The 18,868-nt window shown below is 45.8% G+C and overlaps 1 protein-coding gene across 1 annotated transcript in view; it reads right to left on the bottom strand.

The window, feature by feature from the left end:
- Positions 1–18,868, bottom strand: part of LOC115144711 (pleckstrin homology domain-containing family A member 7-like) — a 233,213-nt gene that overhangs the window by 115,317 nt on the left and 99,028 nt on the right. Inside the window, 1 exon segment of the mRNA XM_065002989.1 lies at positions 7,008–7,091. Within this exon segment, the coding sequence (XP_064859061.1) occupies positions 7,008–7,091 (84 nt within the window).

Here is an 18,868-nt window from a genome sequence, read left to right on the forward strand (position 1 = left end):
CGTCAAAGAGTATATTATATGAACAGACATGTACTGTACACACAGACACTGAGGTTTCTCTCTCACAGGATATGTGTTGGGCAAACTCATCTGTCAGGAGGTGATGGGGGATTGTGGGAGGCTAGCGAACTAGGCCATCACTTGAAATAAATAATCATCACTTCTCCCACAATGCACTACCCACTGTGCCCCTTTCTCAGAGTAGGAGTGCTGATCTAGGATATGTTCATACAATCTTATCCATTAGGATCAGCACTCCTACTCTGACAATCTGGTCTACCCTCCCTACTATTATAGCTTAGCCTTAGATGAACTCGAAGTGAAACCTTTGAAGCTACTAAACTAGAGAACAAACGTGAAAAACTAGAGGCTCAAACAATACAAATAAGAGGGAAATGGGGGGGAAAATTGAAATGTAATAGAATGAGAATACGACTACATTATCTACATTAGCTACATTATCCCATGCAAAACAGAAATTCATGAAGCACTGAAACTAAACCTATAAATGTACAAGGAGATCCACGTAACATTTGTTTTTTATAAGCACTAGGAACAAACAGCGAAAACTTTACATCTGCACACACGCATAATTCCTCAGCGCTTCGCTGTACAGAACTCTGGCAGTGCAGATCTCGCCTCCCCATCTCCGACTCGGACAATTACTCCATCATTGTGAGAGTGGAAGAAAACACTTTCAAGGACTGGCACTTGTGAAGGGCAGACTGCCAGGCAATTAAGGCTGTGACAGCCAGAAGTCAGGCTTTTCAGCACATTGGATATTATTATCGCTCTGGGTCTTCTGAGAGCTGCCACACTGGAATAAAGGCCTTAAAGGGATAGTTCACTTTTCTACTTCGTTTCCCCTCCACAACTTCTAGCTTATTTTCAACTTCCATAAGGTGTCTTCATTTCCTCCAATCCTTTTTTTAAAAACATTTTTATTTGTTAGCTTTTTATTCAGCAACGCCCAGAATCTCCTGGCTAACATTTTTGGAGAACGTAGCAATTGTTGTATGGTGTAGTGTAGAATAGTGTAGTTTAGTGTTTAGTGTGGTGTATAGTGTAGTGTGGTGTAGTGTAATTGTATACTGGTGTCGTATGGTGTGGTGTAGTGTGGTGTGGTGTGTAGTGTAGTTTACTTTAGTGTCGTGTAGTGCCTCCAAACAGTGGCCATTTTCTTCCCTTTTCCGGTGTGTTTGGGGACGTGACGTTAGGCCTAGATACTGTACTGTACATAGAGTAGTCTAGAAGGTTAGACCTAGATACTGTACATAGAGTAGTCTAGAAGGTTAGACCTAGATACTGTACATAGAGTAGTCTAGAAGGTTAGACCTAGATACTGTACACATAGAGTAGTCTAGAAGGTTAGACCTAGATACTGCACATAGAGTAGTCTAGAAGGTTAGACCTAGATACTGCACATAGAGTAGTCTAGAGGTTAGCCTAGATACTGCACATAGAGTAGTCTAGATTAGACCTAGATACTGTACATAGAGTAGTCTAGAAGGTTAGACCTAGATACTGTACATAGAGTAGTCTAGAAGGTTAGACCTAGATACTGCACATAGAGTAGTCTAGAAGGTTAGACCTAGATACTGCACATAGAATAGTCTAGAAGGTTAGACCTAGATACTGTACTGTACATAGAGTAGTCTAGAAGGTTAGACCTAGATACTGTACATAGAGTAGTCTAGAAGGTTATACCTAGATACTGTACATAGAATAGTCTAGAAGGTTAGACCTAGATACTGTACATAGTTCTAGAAGGTTAGACCTAGATACTGTACATAGAGTAGTCTAGAAGGTTAGACCTAGATACTGTACATAGAGTAGTCTAGAAGGTTAGACCTAGATACTGTACATAGAGTAGTCTAGAAGGTTAGACCTAGATACTGTACATAGAGTAGTCTAGAAGGTTAGACCTAGATACTGTACATAGAGTAGTCTAGAAGGTTAGACCTAGATACTGTACATAGAATAGTCTAGAAGGTTAGACCTAGATACTGTAGAAGGTTAGACAGATACTGTACATAGAGTAGTCTAGAAGGTTAGACCTAGATACTGTACATAGAGTAGTCTAGAAGGTTAGACCTAGATACTGTACATAGAGTAGTCTAGAAGGTTAGACCTAGATACTGTACATAGATAGTCTGCACAGATACTGACATAGTAGTCTAGAAGGTTAGACCTAGATACTGCACATAGAGTAGTCTAGAAGGTTAGACCTAGATACTGCACATAGAGTAGTCTAGAAGGTTAGACCTAGATACTGTACTGTACATAGAGTAGTCTAGAAGGTTAGACCTAGATACTGTACATAGAGTAGTCTAGAAGGTTAGACCTAGATACTGTACATAGAATAGTCTAGAAGGTTAGACCTAGATACTGTACATAGAGTAGTCTAGAAGGTTAGACCTAGATACTGTACATAGAGTAGTCTAGAAGGTTAGACCTAGATACTGTACATAGAGTAGTCTAGAAGGTTAGACCTAGATACTGTACATAGAGTAGTCTAGAAGGTTAGACCTAGATACTGTACATAGAATAGTCTAGAAGGTTAGACCTAGATACTGTACATAGAGTAGTCTAGAAGGTTAGACCTAGATACTGTACATAGAGTAGTCTAGAAGGTTAGACCTATATACTGTACATAGAGTAGTCTAGAAGGTTAGACCTAGATACTGTACATAGAGTAGTCTAGAAGGTTAGCCCTAGATACTGCACATAGAGTAGTCTAGAAGGTTAGACCTAGATACTGTACATAGAGTAGTCTAGAAGGTTAGCCCTAGATACTGCACATAGAGTAGTCTAGAAGGTTAGACCTAGATACTGCACATAGAGTAGTCTAGAAGGTTAGACCTAGATACTGCACATAGAGTAGTCTAGAAGGTTAGACCTAGATACTGCACATAGAGTAGTCTAGAAGGTTAGACCTAGATACTGTACATAGAGTAGTTTATTAAAAGGTATAGAAGGAACACGGACAATGCTTCAGAATGCAGCTTTGGTTCTAGAATATTACAATAACATAACATAAATGTCACTCATGACCCCATTCCTGATCTTTTCAGGGAGTAAGTGCATGTATAAATACTCAGGAGGGGGCCTTGTGGAGGTGGAAACATGCTCTTTGCACTCCCACCCCATTCCCCGTCTGTCTGTGGCCCAGGTGCTTAAAATCCATCCTGCCGCTGCAATGGCGATAATCAACAAAGGCATTGCCCTGCCGGCGGGTCAGTGATCCCTCAGGTGAGCAAGTCATCACATTGCTAACGTAGCTCTGCCTGTGTTCACCAGATACCACAGCAATGAGGAGACAGCCGCCGAAACAAAGACGGTTCTGCCGAGTTGTTCTGACGAGTTATTTCAAGAAAGAAAGAGAGGAGAGCTTCACTCAATCACTCAATCACTTAGTTATAGTCCCTAGTTATTTACAGATGATCTAATTATTTTGTAGCTTTGTCAACTATGTGTGTGTTTTCTATACCTGTTCGCATCACTCACTGTATGCTTTACAGACGCTCCCCAACCAATGAGGAAGGAGAGAGAAAGAGAGGTTAAGAATCAGTGTGGGAGAAAGACAGACTGACAGACGGACGGACGGACAGGACAGAACAGAGAGAGAGCCAGAGAGAGCCAAAGAGAGCAATAATAGATAGATTGCAAGAGAAGAGAAAAACAGCAGAGAGAAAAGAAGAGAAGTTGCAGACAGACAAACACAGACCAGACAGCAACGCTAGAAGTAATTCCAGCCTGCTATAAAAGGCGGTAACGTGCAGCTTCGATGAGGTGTAGAGCCCGGACACTATAGCCACTCCTGGGACTGAGAGGCCAAGCCATGTAGGCCAGTAGGCGCCAGTCTCCCCAGGGGGCTCCCGTAGGAGCCAGTCTCCCCAGGGGCTCCCGTAGGCGCCAGTCTCCCCAGGGGGCTCCCGTAGGCGCCAGTCTCGCCAGGACAATAATAAAGTCTTTAGATGAGGTTTCAACTCAGCTTTAATGGTTATCTGCTAGGTGATGATGCTTTTATCAAAAGCTGTGCTGGAACTAGGATATGTGATCTATAGACTATGCCAGGGGTATCCCAATCAGAGCCTGGAGGTCCAGATCACTTACTGGTTTGCTGTTTTACCTGTTAATTTTATTGAAAATTTAACTTTTATTGAATATTTAACTAGGCAAGTCAGTTAAGAACACATTCTTATTTACAATCACGGCCTAGGAACAGTGGGTTAACTGCCTTGTTCAGGGGCAGAACGACAGATTTTTACCTTATCAGTTCGGGGATTCGATCTGAAAACATTTTGGCTACAGGTCCAACGCTCTAACCACTAGGCTACCTGCCGCCCCTAATTAATAGCACCCACCAGGTGTCCCAGGTCTAGATCAGTCCCTGATTAGAGGGGACCAATGAAAATCAGCAGTGGAACTGGCTTCGAGGTCCAGATTTGAATTTGTCTTATGTAATGATGTAATTTGCAGTTCATCAGGAGTCTCCTCATATTTAAATAAGCCTAGAATGTTGTGGGTCTGTGCCATCATCTTATAGGTCGTCATGACAACACATTTCAACATGACTAGCCCTAGTATAGATCTTGCCTGTTCACAGAGCAACACGTATGATCTATGTGGGTGTTTTACTTTAGTTGACACCAAACCACAGTACTGTTAGGTTACATTGTATCCCACAATTGCCTTCTGAGGCACCAAAGCACAGTTTCCAATACTAGCCAGCAGCATACCACACTGCATCCCACTGGCTTGGCTCTGAAACTAAGTGGTGCTGCTAGAAGGGGTGTTGAAGGGCCAGTAGGAGACACTCTTTCCTTTGGTCTAAAACAATATCCCAATGCTGCAGACCAGTGATTGGTGACATTTCCCTGTGTAGGATCCTGTCTTTCGGATGGGATGTTAAACGGGTGTCCTGACTTCTCTGTGGTCACTAAAGATCCCATGGTAAGAGTAGGAGTGTTAACCCTGGTGTCCTGGCTAAATTCCCAACCTGACCATAATGACCACCTAATCATCCCCAGCTTCTAATTGGCTCATCCATCTCCCCTGTAACTATTCCCCAGGTTGTTGCTGTAATGGAGAATGTGTTCTCAGTCAACTTACCTGGTAAAATAAAGGGAAAAATACAAAATCCCCAAAACATTTTGAAGGCTGCAGCTGCATTGAGACATTACATAATTATTGTGGTCAAACTTGCTGCACCAGCTGTTTGAGAGACGTTATTTAAAAGAAATTCCACGTTAGGTATACCACACACACCCCCTCTCTGGCCTGTTCCTCTGTATGCGGTAGTAGAGGTTGTACAGGTTGAGCGGCTGAGCGGCTGTGACACATTATCTGCGTGGGTCATATAGCCCTCCACGCCCACAAAGCTGTTAATGAGACGGATCCATCAGAACATGGCAGGAGAATGTGCCCCCCTGTTCTCTGCCAGACACAGGAGGAGAACAAGAGAGGGGGATCGAGAGAGTATCAGAGAGAGATTGTGGAGAGAGGTTGAGAGCTGAGCGCTAAGTTGGTGAGTCTCTGGGATCTCTTTTAAAACTGTATGCTGCTGTTGTCAGCTCCACGGCCATTTAGCTTTTTGTTTTTGGAAGGCAGTACACATGCAATGAGATATTTAATAGATAAGAAAGTTCTGTATGAACTCATACTTGTCACAGTAGTTTTACGGTGAGGTGGAACGACCCTTTGAGCTCAACCTTTAATATCTTTGTCATCTTGTGCGAAAGCGTTGGACCCTGACACAGGGCTGGGAAACTGGCGCTTTGTTCTAAAGGTGGTCGAAAATCACTCATCCTTGGTCCCCCATGTAAGGTTAGGGCACAGGAAGTGACACTCCAAAAGACTTCTGACAAGGTACTACCAAATACAAGGTTCTACAAACTACAAGGTTCCACTTGTTCTGAGAACTTTGTCCATTTCTCCAGAATATCCTTCTGCTGAGGGCAGAACCACGAAAAGAGATGAATGAATAAGGCAAAAAGAGAGCGAAGAGAGAAATGAGAGCAAGAGATAAATAGAGGTGACATTTCACAGTCTTGACAGTGAGGTCACTGTGTCGAGCAGGTTAGGTGGTAAATCCTAGTTGTACTGACACTTTGCCATCATTTTGGATCAAATAGTCAGGGTTAGGATGGCCTGGTAGAGGCCAGCTAAGGAGATTTGAGCAGGAACATTGCTAACGATGGAGGTACAGCCTCCCACCTTGTTGATCCATAGAGAGACAAATAACATCCTATTTGGGTTAACGTATCACTCTGTTCCATAATCTCAACAACATGGGCATTGCCCTTAACTTCACACCCAATGTGAAGTAAAGGTAGCCTAGTGGTTAGAGTGTTGGGCCAGTAACCGAAAGGTTGCTGGCCTGAGCAAGGCAGTTAACCCACTGGTCCCTGGGCCCCGAAGACGTGGATGTTGATTAAGGCAGCCCCCTGCACCTCTCTGATTCAGTTGGGTTAAATGCAGAAGACGCATTCAGCTGTACAACTGACTAGGTATCCCCCTTTCCCTTATACTCCACATTTCAGCTTCCCCAACAGTACTGGCTTTAACCGCTATTCCATTACTCCAAATAACATCTACTGATCTAGCCAACGTTCCCACATTTCAGCTTCCCCAACAGTACTGGCTTTAACCGCTATTCCATTACTCCAAAGCTGACTGTTTCACTGATTCATATACCTTGACATATCTGGCCATCGCCACAATTTCTAAGGCTCCTATCTACGGTCTCAAATAATATACATAGTTGAATTAACTCTGAAGATTGATATCTGTCTGAGACGCTGTATGAATACAAATGAATATAGATGCTTAAGCTCGGCACAGTGTTTGAGGTTTACACACTCGTAGTCCCAAATAAATATGTTGACAATCCTGAGAGACCAGAGGTCTGTTTCTGACCATTACCAACTAGCATACCAGCGACATTCTGAGAACCAAAAGTTTTCATTGCATAAAGGACAGATAAGAGGAGATGAGTCACTCACTGTTCTTGGAGGATAAAATCCACGTTCTCCCGAGACACCTGTCCCGTCACGGGGTGCCGGAACGACGTGGTCCTCTGGTTATGGCTGTGAGAGGACCAGAGGATAAGAGAAGGAAGTGGGGGATGGAGGGTGGAGGAGAGGTGGGGGATGAAACAGAGTGGAACAAAATTAGCATCCCTGGCTGTCGAATCAGTCTGTGGTCATCACGCTGGATTGTCACCCCCTTCCAACTCACATGTGGACACAAGCTGATCATTCTCTAGGGGCGTAGCAGGTTTCAAACGCCTAACACCACCCTCATACCCCCCCAGACTTTCCCAGGCGTGTGTAGAATGTGAAGGGGGCAGTGGCCCCCACCCTGGACAGCTCCTATGATCTCCTCCTAAAGTGTTAGGCTCAGCATGAAACACCGGACACATAGAAAGAGAAGGCTGTCAGGCCAGGCAGGGCCTCCATCGATTCCTCCCTCAGCCAGTGACACAGGGTGAGAGAGGTCAGCCAGGCAGGGCCTCCATCGATTCCCCCCTCAGCCAGTGACACAGGGAGAGGACCGTCAGGTATGGTAGCATCCCAAATGGGACCCTAATCCCTACATAGTGTACTACTTTTGATAAGCCTTGGTCAATGGTTGTGCACTATGTAGGGAATAGGGTGCAATTTGGCACGCAGCCAAGTGACAGGGGCACACTTGACAGGGGCACACTTGGCAACACAGCACCCTCCCAACAGATTCCCTCCATCAGATCCCTGTACAGGAGCTGCTGCTGTCCTTGTTCCTGTCAGTTTCTGTTCCTGTAGGAGCTGATGTGGAGTGACAGCTGAGAGCTCACTTCCTGGTTTTAAGGAAGGAAAAAAGCCCTCTGGTCCAATACACACAGTGATGTGTGAAGAGGCTGCAGTGACACTATTTATCTTTATAGAGTTAGTATCCTATGTAGTGCACTACTTTCCACCAGAGCCCTATGTGGTGCACTACGTTCCACCAGAACCCTATGGATGATTGTCAAAAGTAGAGCACTCAATAGCGAACAGGGTTCAATTTGGGACACAACACAGGCAAATACACACAATGCTCTAGATAGGAATATGTCTCGGAGGACAAATCAAACTGAATCAAAGAAAATTCTCTTAGAAAAGGTTGTACTGCTGTCTAGGTGGATAGAGGACCGAGTATTAGCGATAAAGGCTGAACCGAAATGAAAGCGCTGCCCAGGGGATGGCAGTGCCACTCACCTAAGATGGTGACATGCTCACATATCCCCATCAAATTCAACAGCAAAATGGAATATTACACTGATGTCATCCAACATCATTGCTTGTAAACAACCAGTGCCAGTTCCAGGTCCTAAAGGCGTTATACAATAGAGAAAAGCACTGGGTTTTTGCCTGCTCCCAACCTCCCAACCTCTGCTCCCAACCTCTGCTCCCAACCTCTGCTCCCAACCTCTGCTCCCAACCTCTGCTCCCAACCTCTGCTCCCAACCTCTGCTCCCAACCTCAAATTCTTATCAAATTCTCAAATTCTTATCATTATACAATGACGACCTACACCGGCCAAACCTCGGACGACGCTGGGCCGCCCTATGCGATTCCCAATCACGTCCGGTTGTGATACAGCCTAGAATCAAACCAGGGTATCTGTAGTGACGCCTCAAGCACTGAGATGCCTTAGACCACTTTGTCACTCGGGAGTCAACCAAATCAGTCATGAAAAAGCCCATTGACAAATGGCTATTGGGAATGATATTATAGATAGGGTCTTCAGGTTCACCAGCTGTACCAGCCACCGACTAACACAGAACCAGCTGTCCCAGCCACCGACTAACAAACAGAACCAGCTGTCCCAGCCACCGACTAACAGACAGAACCAGCTGTCCCAGCCACCGACTAACAGACAGAACCAGCTGTCCCAGCCACCGACTAACAAACAGAACCAGCTGTCCCAGCCACCGACTAACAGAACCAGCTGTCCCAGCCACCGACTAACATACAGAACCAGCTGTCCCAGCCACCGACTAACAAACAGAACCAGCTGTCCCAGCCACCGACTAACAAACAGAAACAAATCAATGCTAATTTATTTCATAATCTGATATTTGATGCACCACTGTGGTTGAACCACTGTGATAAATCTGTCTGATTGCTCTGACTGACACCAAGTATGAATGGAATAGTATTGGTTTGATTGGAAGCCATTTTCCATAGTGCATGCATGGCATCAATGTCACGCCAGTCAGAGGGTCGGAAATTACCAGCGATATTGAGTTTTGTGGTGTTGTTTAAGAGCGTGGTAACAAAAGGCCTGGTTTGAGGACTGAGGAACATTAATGCAGTTTAATTTGGGGGTAGTTCCTGGTAGTTTCTTGGGGTAGATGTTTAGAGTATTCTCTGGTATTTGGGGTTTGTTTCTGGTAGTTTGGTATTTTGGAGTTGTTTGGGGGTATAGGTGTTAGAATTATTATGAATAAATGAATAAACAATATCCCCATTTCAAATAGAACTGTAACTAAGTAAACGTATACTCTGTTTTATTATATCTTATTAACAATATGAGTTCATTAGAAGGGATTGTGTGACACGGACAAGAAGTATTTAAAGTTAATGAACACCATTCCAACTAGGAAGAAATAAATGGTTTGTGGATTAAGTAAACAGATAAGGTAGTTAACCTATGGTTGAACCGACCAAACTGAGCTCTGGGGTGTTTTAGATAAGACAGTGAGTGCATTCCTAGGTTTCTGTTAATTAGAACTGTCAGCTAAGTGGTGATTGATAGTGTTGAGGAGTCAAAAGTTAATTCAGTTATGTTGTGTGACCTGGGAGTGTGTTAGTAAGTTAGAATGAACTTTTAACCTCACTTTGTCCTGGTCGAGAGGAGGGGATTCTGTTAAGCAATGAAATGACGTTATGTTATTGTATATAAACTCTTGCTCGTGGTAACGTGGCAGCGCGGTCCGAGAATAAATTCTTACCTATTATTGAAATGGCTGGTCTCCGTCTATTTTATGCAAACAAGAAACTTACAAATTCTCATACAATAGATTGAGGGTTTTCAATTAATGAATACACACTGGCATAATTAAATTACAGTAACAATAGGACCCCATAAATGTTAGCTCTCTATCTAGCTAGTTTTGAGAATGCTGTGGAAGTACCTGGATAAAGACACAGGTGGAACGGACAACCACAGAAAACCCTAACAAGGAGAGGGTAGATCTCAGCAGTAATGTCAGTGGGTTATTTAGAGGGTAGAACTCAGCAGTAATGCCAGTGGGTTATTTAGAGGGTAGATCTCAGCAGTAATGTCAGTGGGTTATTTAGAGGGTAGAACTCAGCAGTAATGTCAGTGGGTTATTTAGAGGATAGAGCTCAGCAGTAATGTCAGTGGGTTATTTAGAGGGTAGATCTCAGCAGTAATGTCAGTGGGTTATTTAGAGGGTAGATCTCAGCAGTAATGTCAGTGGGTTATTTAGAGGGTAGAACTCAGCAGTAATGTCAGTGGGTTATTTAGAGGGTAGATCTCAGCAGTAATGTCAGTGGGTTATTTAGAGGGTAGAACTCAGCAGTAATGTCAGTGGGTTATTTAGAGGATAGATCTCAGCAGTAATGTCAGTGGGTTATTTAGAGGGTAGAACTCAGCAGTAATGTCAGTGGGTTATTTAGAGGGTAGAGCTCAGCAGTAATGTCAGTGGGTTATTTAGAGGGTAGAACTCAGCAGTAATGTCAGTGGGTTATTTAGAGGGTAGATCTCAGCAGTAATGTCAGTGGGTTATTTAGAAGGTAGAACTCAGCAGTAATGTCAGTGGGTTATTTAGAGGATAGATCTCAGCAGTAATGTCAGTGGGTTATTTAGAGGGTAGATCTCAGCAGTAATGTCAGTGGGTTATTTAGAGGGTAGAACTCAGTAGTAATGTCAGTGGGTTATTTAGAGGGTAGATCTCAGCAGTAATGTCAGTGGGTTATTTAGAGGGTAGAACTCAGCAGTAATGTCAGTGGGTTATTTAGAGGATAGAGCTCAGCAGTAATGTCAGTGGGTTATTTAGAGGATAGAGCTCAGCAGTAATGTCAGTGGGTTATTTAGAGGGTAGAACTCAGCAGTAATGTCAGTGGGTTATTTAGAGGGTAGAACTCAGCAGTAATGTCAGTGGGTTATTTAGAGGATAGAGCTCAGCAGTAATGTCAGTGGGTTATTTAGAGGGTAGAACTCAGCAGTAATGTCAGTGGGTTATTTAGAGGGTAGAACTCAGCAGTAATGCCAGTGTGTTATTTAGAGGGTAGATCTCAGCAGTAATGCCAGTGGGTTTTTTAGAGGGTAGATCTCAGCAGTAATGTCAGTGGGTTATTTAGAGGGTAGAACTCAGCAGTAATGTCAGTGGGTTATTTAGAGGGTAGAACTCAGCAGTAATGTCAGTGGGTTATTTAGAGGGTAGAACTCAGCAGTAATGCCAGTGGGTTATTTAGAGGGTAGATCTCAGCAGTAATGCCAGTGGGTTATTTCGATCAACCTGTATGGTGTTTTTTAAGAGAAGCAGACATTTCTTCTCAGAGGGCTGTTATGGGAAGGTATTTACCTAAAATGTGTTGTCTTTTTTTGTCATTTAGCAGACTTACAAGAGCAATTGGGGCAATTAAGTGCCTTGCTCAAGGGCACATCGACAGAGCTTTATCGGCTCAGGAGTTCGAACAAGTACCCGTCAGTTACTGGCCCAATGCTCTAACCACTAGGCTACCTGCTGACCTAGAACGTCTGATGGGGTATGTGAGGACACTCCAGTCTGGATTAGTACAGCATTTAATCTACATTTGCTTTATCTGCTCCCATTTCAGACTCAATTTAAGTTTCCAATGGGTGTGAAACGTGTGTGTGTGTGTGTGTGTGTGTGTGTGTGTGTGTACTATACAAGCGTGTGTGTGTGTGGACTGTAAAAGCAGGCTGTGCTTAGCAGGGCGATTGAAGTGCTGTGTTCCGTCAGAGGCTCCGTAAGCAGGTGCTGTGTTCCGTCAGAGGCTCCGTACGCAGGTGCTGTGTTCCGTCAGAGGCTCCGTACGCAGGTGGTGTGTTCCGTCAGAGGCTCCGTACGCAGGTCCTGTGTTCCGTCAGAGGCTCCGTACGCAGGTGGTGTGTTCCGTCAGAGGCTCCGTATGCAGGTGCTGTGTTCCGTCAGAGGCTCCGTATGCAGGTGGTGTGTTCCGTCAGAGGCTCCGTACGCAGGTGCTGTGTTCCGTCAGAGGCTCCGTATGCAGGTGCTGTGTTCCGTCAGAGGCTCCGTATGCAGGTGGTGTGTTCCGTCAGAGGCTCCGTACGCAGGTGCTGTGTTCCGTCAGAGGCTCCGTATGCAGGTGCTGTGTTCCGTCAGAGGATCCGTATGCAGGTGCTGTGTTCCGTCAGAGGCTCTGTATGCAGGTGCTGTGTTCTGTCAGAGGCTCCGTATGCAGGTGCTGTGTTCCGTCAGAGGCTCCGTATGCAGGTGCTGTGTTCCGTCAGAGGCTCTGTACGCAGGTGCTGTGTTCTGTCAGAGGCTCCGTATGCAGGTGCTGTGTTCTGTCAGATGATCTGTAATGAGGCCTGTCAGGACACCGTCAGCAGCTAAGGGCTGTTATTGATGCGCGCACACAAACCTGTTAATGCACTGCCTCTCTGATCTCAACAGCGCAAACACAACATTTCTATCAACAAAACCAGCCAGCGTTTGTACCACAAAGACATTGTCTGCTTCACTGTCAGGAGCGTCAGCAAAACCAAACAGACTGTTCCTATAATAGGCCTACGCCTGTCAGTCAAACTTGGCTGAAAACTATTTTCTCCTCACCCAGTACTGTCTGCATCTCCCTATCAGAAAGCAGACCACTATCACAGTGTGAGAGGCTGGAAGGTCATATGTGCTCTAGTGCATGTCTGTGTCCCTAATCGCACCCCATTCCCTATACAGTGCACTACTTTTGACTCTATGGGCCCTTGTCAAAAGCAGTCCACTACATAGGGAATGGGGTATCATTTGGGACATAGCCCATGCTGCAGACTGCTCTCTGCTTCAAAAACCTACTGGTGCCATGTGACCCTCCATCTGACTCGTCATAAAGTCGGCGGTATCCAGATGACATGCATGAGTGACGACCGGCAGTCGCCGGGTTACACAAACACACCGGGTTACACATACACACCGGGTTACGCAAACACACCGGGTTACACATACACACCGGGTTACACATACACACCGGGTTACGCAAACACACCGGGTTACACATACACACTGGGTTACACATACACACCGGGTTACGCAAACACACCGGGTTACACATACACACCGGGTTACACATACACACCGGGTTACACAAACACACCGGGTTACACAAACACACCGGGTTACACAAACACACCGGGTTACACAAACACACCGGGTTACACACCGGGTTACGCAAACACACCGGGTTACATACCGGGTTACACATACACACCGGGTTACACATACACACCGGATTACACACCGGGTTACACAAACACACCGGGTTACACATACACACCGGGTTACACACCGGGTTACACATACACACCGGGTTACACATTCACACCGGGTTACACACCGGGTTACACACCGGGTTACACAAACACACCGGGTTACACATACACACCGGGTTACACATACACACCGGGTTACACACCGGGTTACGCAAACACACCGGGTTACACATACACACCGGGTTACACAAACACACCGGGTTACACAAACACACCGGGTTACGCATACACACCGGGTTACGCAAACACACCGGGTTACGCAAACACACCGGGTTACACACCGGGTTACACAAACACACCGGGTTACACACCGGGTTACACATACACACCGGGTTACGCAAACACACCGGGTTACACACCGGGTTACGCATACACACCGGGTTACGCAAACACACCGGGTTACGCAAACACACCGGGTTACACAAACACACCGGGTTACACAAACACACCGGGTTACACATACACACCGGGTTACACAAACACACCGGGTTACACATACACACCGGGTTACACACCGGGTTACACAAACACACCGGGTTACGCAAACACACCGGGTTACACAAACACACCGGGTTACGCAAACACACCGGGTTACGCATACACACCGGGTTACGCATACACACCGGGTTACACACCGGGTTACGCAAACACACCGGATTACACACCGGGTTACACATACACACCGGGTTACACATACACACCGGGTTACACACCGGGTTACACACCGGGTTACACATACACACCGGGTTACGCAAACACACCGGGTTACGCATACACACCGGGTTACGCATACACACCGGGTTACACAAACACACCGGGTTACACATACACACCGGGTTACACATACACACCGGGTTACACACCGGGTTACACATACACACCGGGTTACACATACACACCGGGTTACACACCGGGTTACACATACACACCGGGTTACACATACACACCGGGTTACACATACACACCGGGTTACACATACACACCGGGTTACACACCGGGTTACACATACACACCGGGTTACACATACACACCGGGTTACACAAACACACCGGGTTACACATACACACCAGGTTACACAAACACACCGGGTTACACATACACACCGGGTTACACAAACACACCGGGTTACACAAACACACCGGGTTACACAAACACACCGGGTTACGCATACACACCGGGTTACGCAAACACACCGGGTTACGCAAACACACCGGGTTACGCAAACACACCGGGTTACGCAAACACACCGGGTTACACAAACACACCGGGTTACAAATACACACCGGGTTACACAAACACACCGGGTTACACAAACACACCGGGTTACACAAACACACCGGGTTACACAAACACACCGGGTTACACAAACACACCGGGTTACACATACACACCGGGTTACGCAAACACACCGGGTTACACACCGGGTTACACAAACACACCGGGTTACGCAAACACACCGGGTTACACAAACACACCGGGTTACAAATACACACCGGGTTACACAAACACACCGGGTTACACAAACACACCGGGTTACACAAACACACCGGGTTACACAAACACACCGGGTTACGCAAACACACCGGGTTACACATACACACCGGGTTACGCAAACACACCGGGTTACACACCGGGTTACACAAACACACCGGGTTACAAATACACACCGGGTTACACAAACACACCGGGTTACACAAACACACCGGGTTACACATACACACCGGGTTACACACCGGGTTACACATACACACCGGGTTACACACCGGGTTACACATACACACCGGGTTACACATACACACCGGGTTACACATACACACCGGGTTACGCATACACACCGGGTTACACACCAGGTTACACAAACACACCGGGTTACACACCGGGTTACACATACACACCGGGTTACACAAACACACCGGGTTACACAAACACACCGGGTTACACAAACACACCGGGTTACGCAAACACACCGGGTTACACAAACACACCGGGTTACACAAACACACCGGGTTACACATACACACCGGGTTACACACCGGGTTACACAAACACACCGGGTTACACAAACACACCGGGTTACACAAACACACCGGGTTACACACCGGGTTACACATACACACCGGGTTACACAAACACACCGGGTTACACACCGGGTTACACATACACACCGGGTTACACATACACACCGGGTTACACAAACACACCGGGTTACGCAAACACACTATTCACCATGACAGCAGTCACACGGCCAAACAAAGACTCTTTCTACAAAGAGAAAGTGAGAGAGATAGAGACGGACGTCTGTCCATCTGTCCCCCCCACCCAAACAAACACACACTAAAGTCCCCCAATTTGAGAAGATTGACTAGACAACAGTGTGTAAATGCCTCTGATAAGATTGACTAGACAACAGTGTGTAAAAATATCTTGATAAAGGCTTGATCTCTGTGCATTCTCACTGTTTTCTCATGATGAAACCACACAAAAAAGAACAAAGGCCCCTATTGACAAAGTTTCTCAGAGTAGGAATGCTGATTTAGGATCAGGTCCACCCCTGTCCATATAAACTCTGAATATGGGCCCAGAATAAATTAAATCGCTGTCCATTTAGCTGTTGACACCACTTGTTTTATGGCACCTGTTTAACTAACGTTATTGGTGTATCTCCTATGCATTTCTCACCTCAGACATTGAGACACACCCTTCCAAGTCACTGATATATCAAAGGCTGAATACGTTGGCTTTGAACAGCGCCACTCTCTGGTTATGTCCCAAACTGCACCTTATTCCCTATACAGTGCACTACTTTTGACCAGGACCCATATGGACCCTGGTTAAAATGAGTGCACTAAATAGGGAATCGGGTGCGATTTGGGACGCAGCCTCCCCTCTCTCTGACGTCTCACCCTATCCTAAGTAGAGGCATTTGTCTCCATATCTACTGACACGAGAACGCTGACAGGTTTGCGAGAGTCCCGCCCTGCGAAAGATGGATTGCTTTGAAACCTCTATTTGATGAGTGGGTGTGTGTTCAGTCAAAGTTCAGGTCAATTTAAAGGTGTCCAGATGAAATTTGTTTGAAATGCAAGGCAGAGGACAGACGAACATGGAGGACAAACGGAGGGAGGGAGGACAGACAGATGGAGGACGGACAGACAGAGGGAGGACAGAGGGGTGTGTGTGTGTGTGTGTGTGTGTGTGTGTGTCTGTCCATGCATCTGTATGTGTGTACATGTATAAGGATATGTGTGTATGTATGTGTGTACGTTTGTGGGTATGTGTGCGGTGGCATAGACAGACATTTTAAGTAGCCCTTTGTATGTAGGTCGTCCATCATACAGCTAATAATTAGCCTTCCATCCCACACGCTGGCTTTTGTTAAATGGTTTATTTCAACTTCATTTATTTCAGTTGCGCTCAGTAAAGCCTCTCCCTCTCAATCTAAATGAGAACTCTAAATCTCGATCTCTTTAAGTCTCAATCTAATCCCAGCTAAAGCTAGTACGTGCACCGGACTTGTACCATCATAACAGATTAATGGTTAGCTTTTGTAGCTGCACAACACTCTGTACATAATACTGCATAAGACTATACTGTATATAATATCCATGCCTCTCGATTGATATAATTTAGTGTGAGCGCCATCAAAACAAAGGTTTTTAAATGGTTAAATAAAAAGGTTAAAGGGTTTAAAGGTTCAATCAAGCTGGCCTATTTTACCTGCTTCCACATGGTTACAGTTCTGTCTTTTACCCTGCTGCTCTGTAGTGGTGGTGGTGTGTCCCTGTCATAGGGAGGAATACTACCTGACCCGTACCTCACTCTCTCATGTCCTCTCTCCAGCCAATTGACTTCCCAGTAGGACTGCACTGCAGCCTGCGATTTCATTCACAGTACAGTGAGAGGCAGTGACACAATGTAGCTTGGCTACAGATGACCACTGAGGACGACCACTGAGGACGACCACTGAGGACGACCACTGAGGACGACCACTGAGGACGACCACTGAGGACGACCACTGAGGACGACCACTGAGGACGACCACTGTCTTACGTCCCCCGACACACACACGCACGTGGAATGCCATAAAAGGAATCAGATCTATGGGGTAAACTAAAGTCTACAGATGCTTACGAGAACGGGGATGTCAGAGAAAGCTATGGCAATGGCCCAGAGAAAGTAGGCTCATTTATCAGTGTGGGCTGGCTGTGTGTAGAATCCTATTGGTGTGTCTGGCGGCACAAATCACTTTAACGAAGGTTATTAACCACACAGGATGACCACGGGACATTAAACTGATACACAGGCACCATTAAAAACACCCATTTGACCATTGCCTCTCCTGTATCAGAGCGTAACAAGTCCCTTCTATTTTTGGGATGTTTGTTTTGCAGAAAACTCCAAGTCCTCTCAGTTCTCGGAGAGGCACTCTGTGTTCACCTCAAATAAATCAAATGTAATTTTGTTACATGCGCCAAATACAACAGGTGTAGACTTTACCGTGAAATGCTTACTTACGAACCCTTTCCCAACAATACAGAGTAAAAAAAAGAAGGGAAAAAAAGAAGGTAATAACGAAAAAAATAATCAAGGAAATAGTAACACAAAATAACGAGGCGATATACAAGGTGTACCAGTACTGAGTCAATGTACTGAGGTAACAGGTAGTTGAGGTAACATGTACATGTAGGTAGGGGGTAAAAGTGACTAGACAATCAGGATCGATAATAAATAAGAGTAGCAGCAGAGTGTGAAAGTGTGTCTATTTCTGTCTGTGTGTGTGTGCGGGGGGGGTCTAGGTAGTGGGTGAGTGTGTGGGTAGAATCTAGATAGTGGGTGAGTGTGTGGGTAGAGTCTAGGTAGTGGGTGAGAGTGTGGGTAGAATCTAGATAGTGGGTGAGTGTGTGGGTAGAGTCTAGGTAGTGGGTGAGTGTGTGGGTAGAATCTAGATAGTGGGTGAGTGTGTGGGTAGAGTCTAGGTAGTGGGTGAGTGTGTGGGTAGAGTCTAGGTAGTGGGTGAGTAGAGTCTAGGTAGTGGGTGAGTGTGTGGGTAGAGTAGGTAGTGGGTGAGTGTGTGGGTAGAGTCTAGGTAGTGGGTGAGTGTGTGGGTAGAGTCTAGGTAGAGTGCATAGAGCCAGTACAAAAATGCCAGTGCAACAAAAAAAGGTGTCAATGCAAATGATGTTGAAGGGCGGCCACGCACTGTCGGGCAGCAGGTAGCCTAGCAGTTAAGAGTGTTGAGCCAGTAAGCGAAAGTCACTGGTTCAAATCCCAGAGCCGACTAGGTGAGAAATCTGTTGACGTGTCCTTGAGCAAGGCACTTAACCCTAATTGCTCATATAAGTCA

The sequence above is a fragment of the Oncorhynchus nerka genome, linkage group LG17, assembly GCF_034236695.1.
Source record: "Oncorhynchus nerka isolate Pitt River linkage group LG17, Oner_Uvic_2.0, whole genome shotgun sequence".
In the NCBI taxonomy this organism is placed as follows: domain Eukaryota; kingdom Metazoa; phylum Chordata; class Actinopteri; order Salmoniformes; family Salmonidae; genus Oncorhynchus; species Oncorhynchus nerka.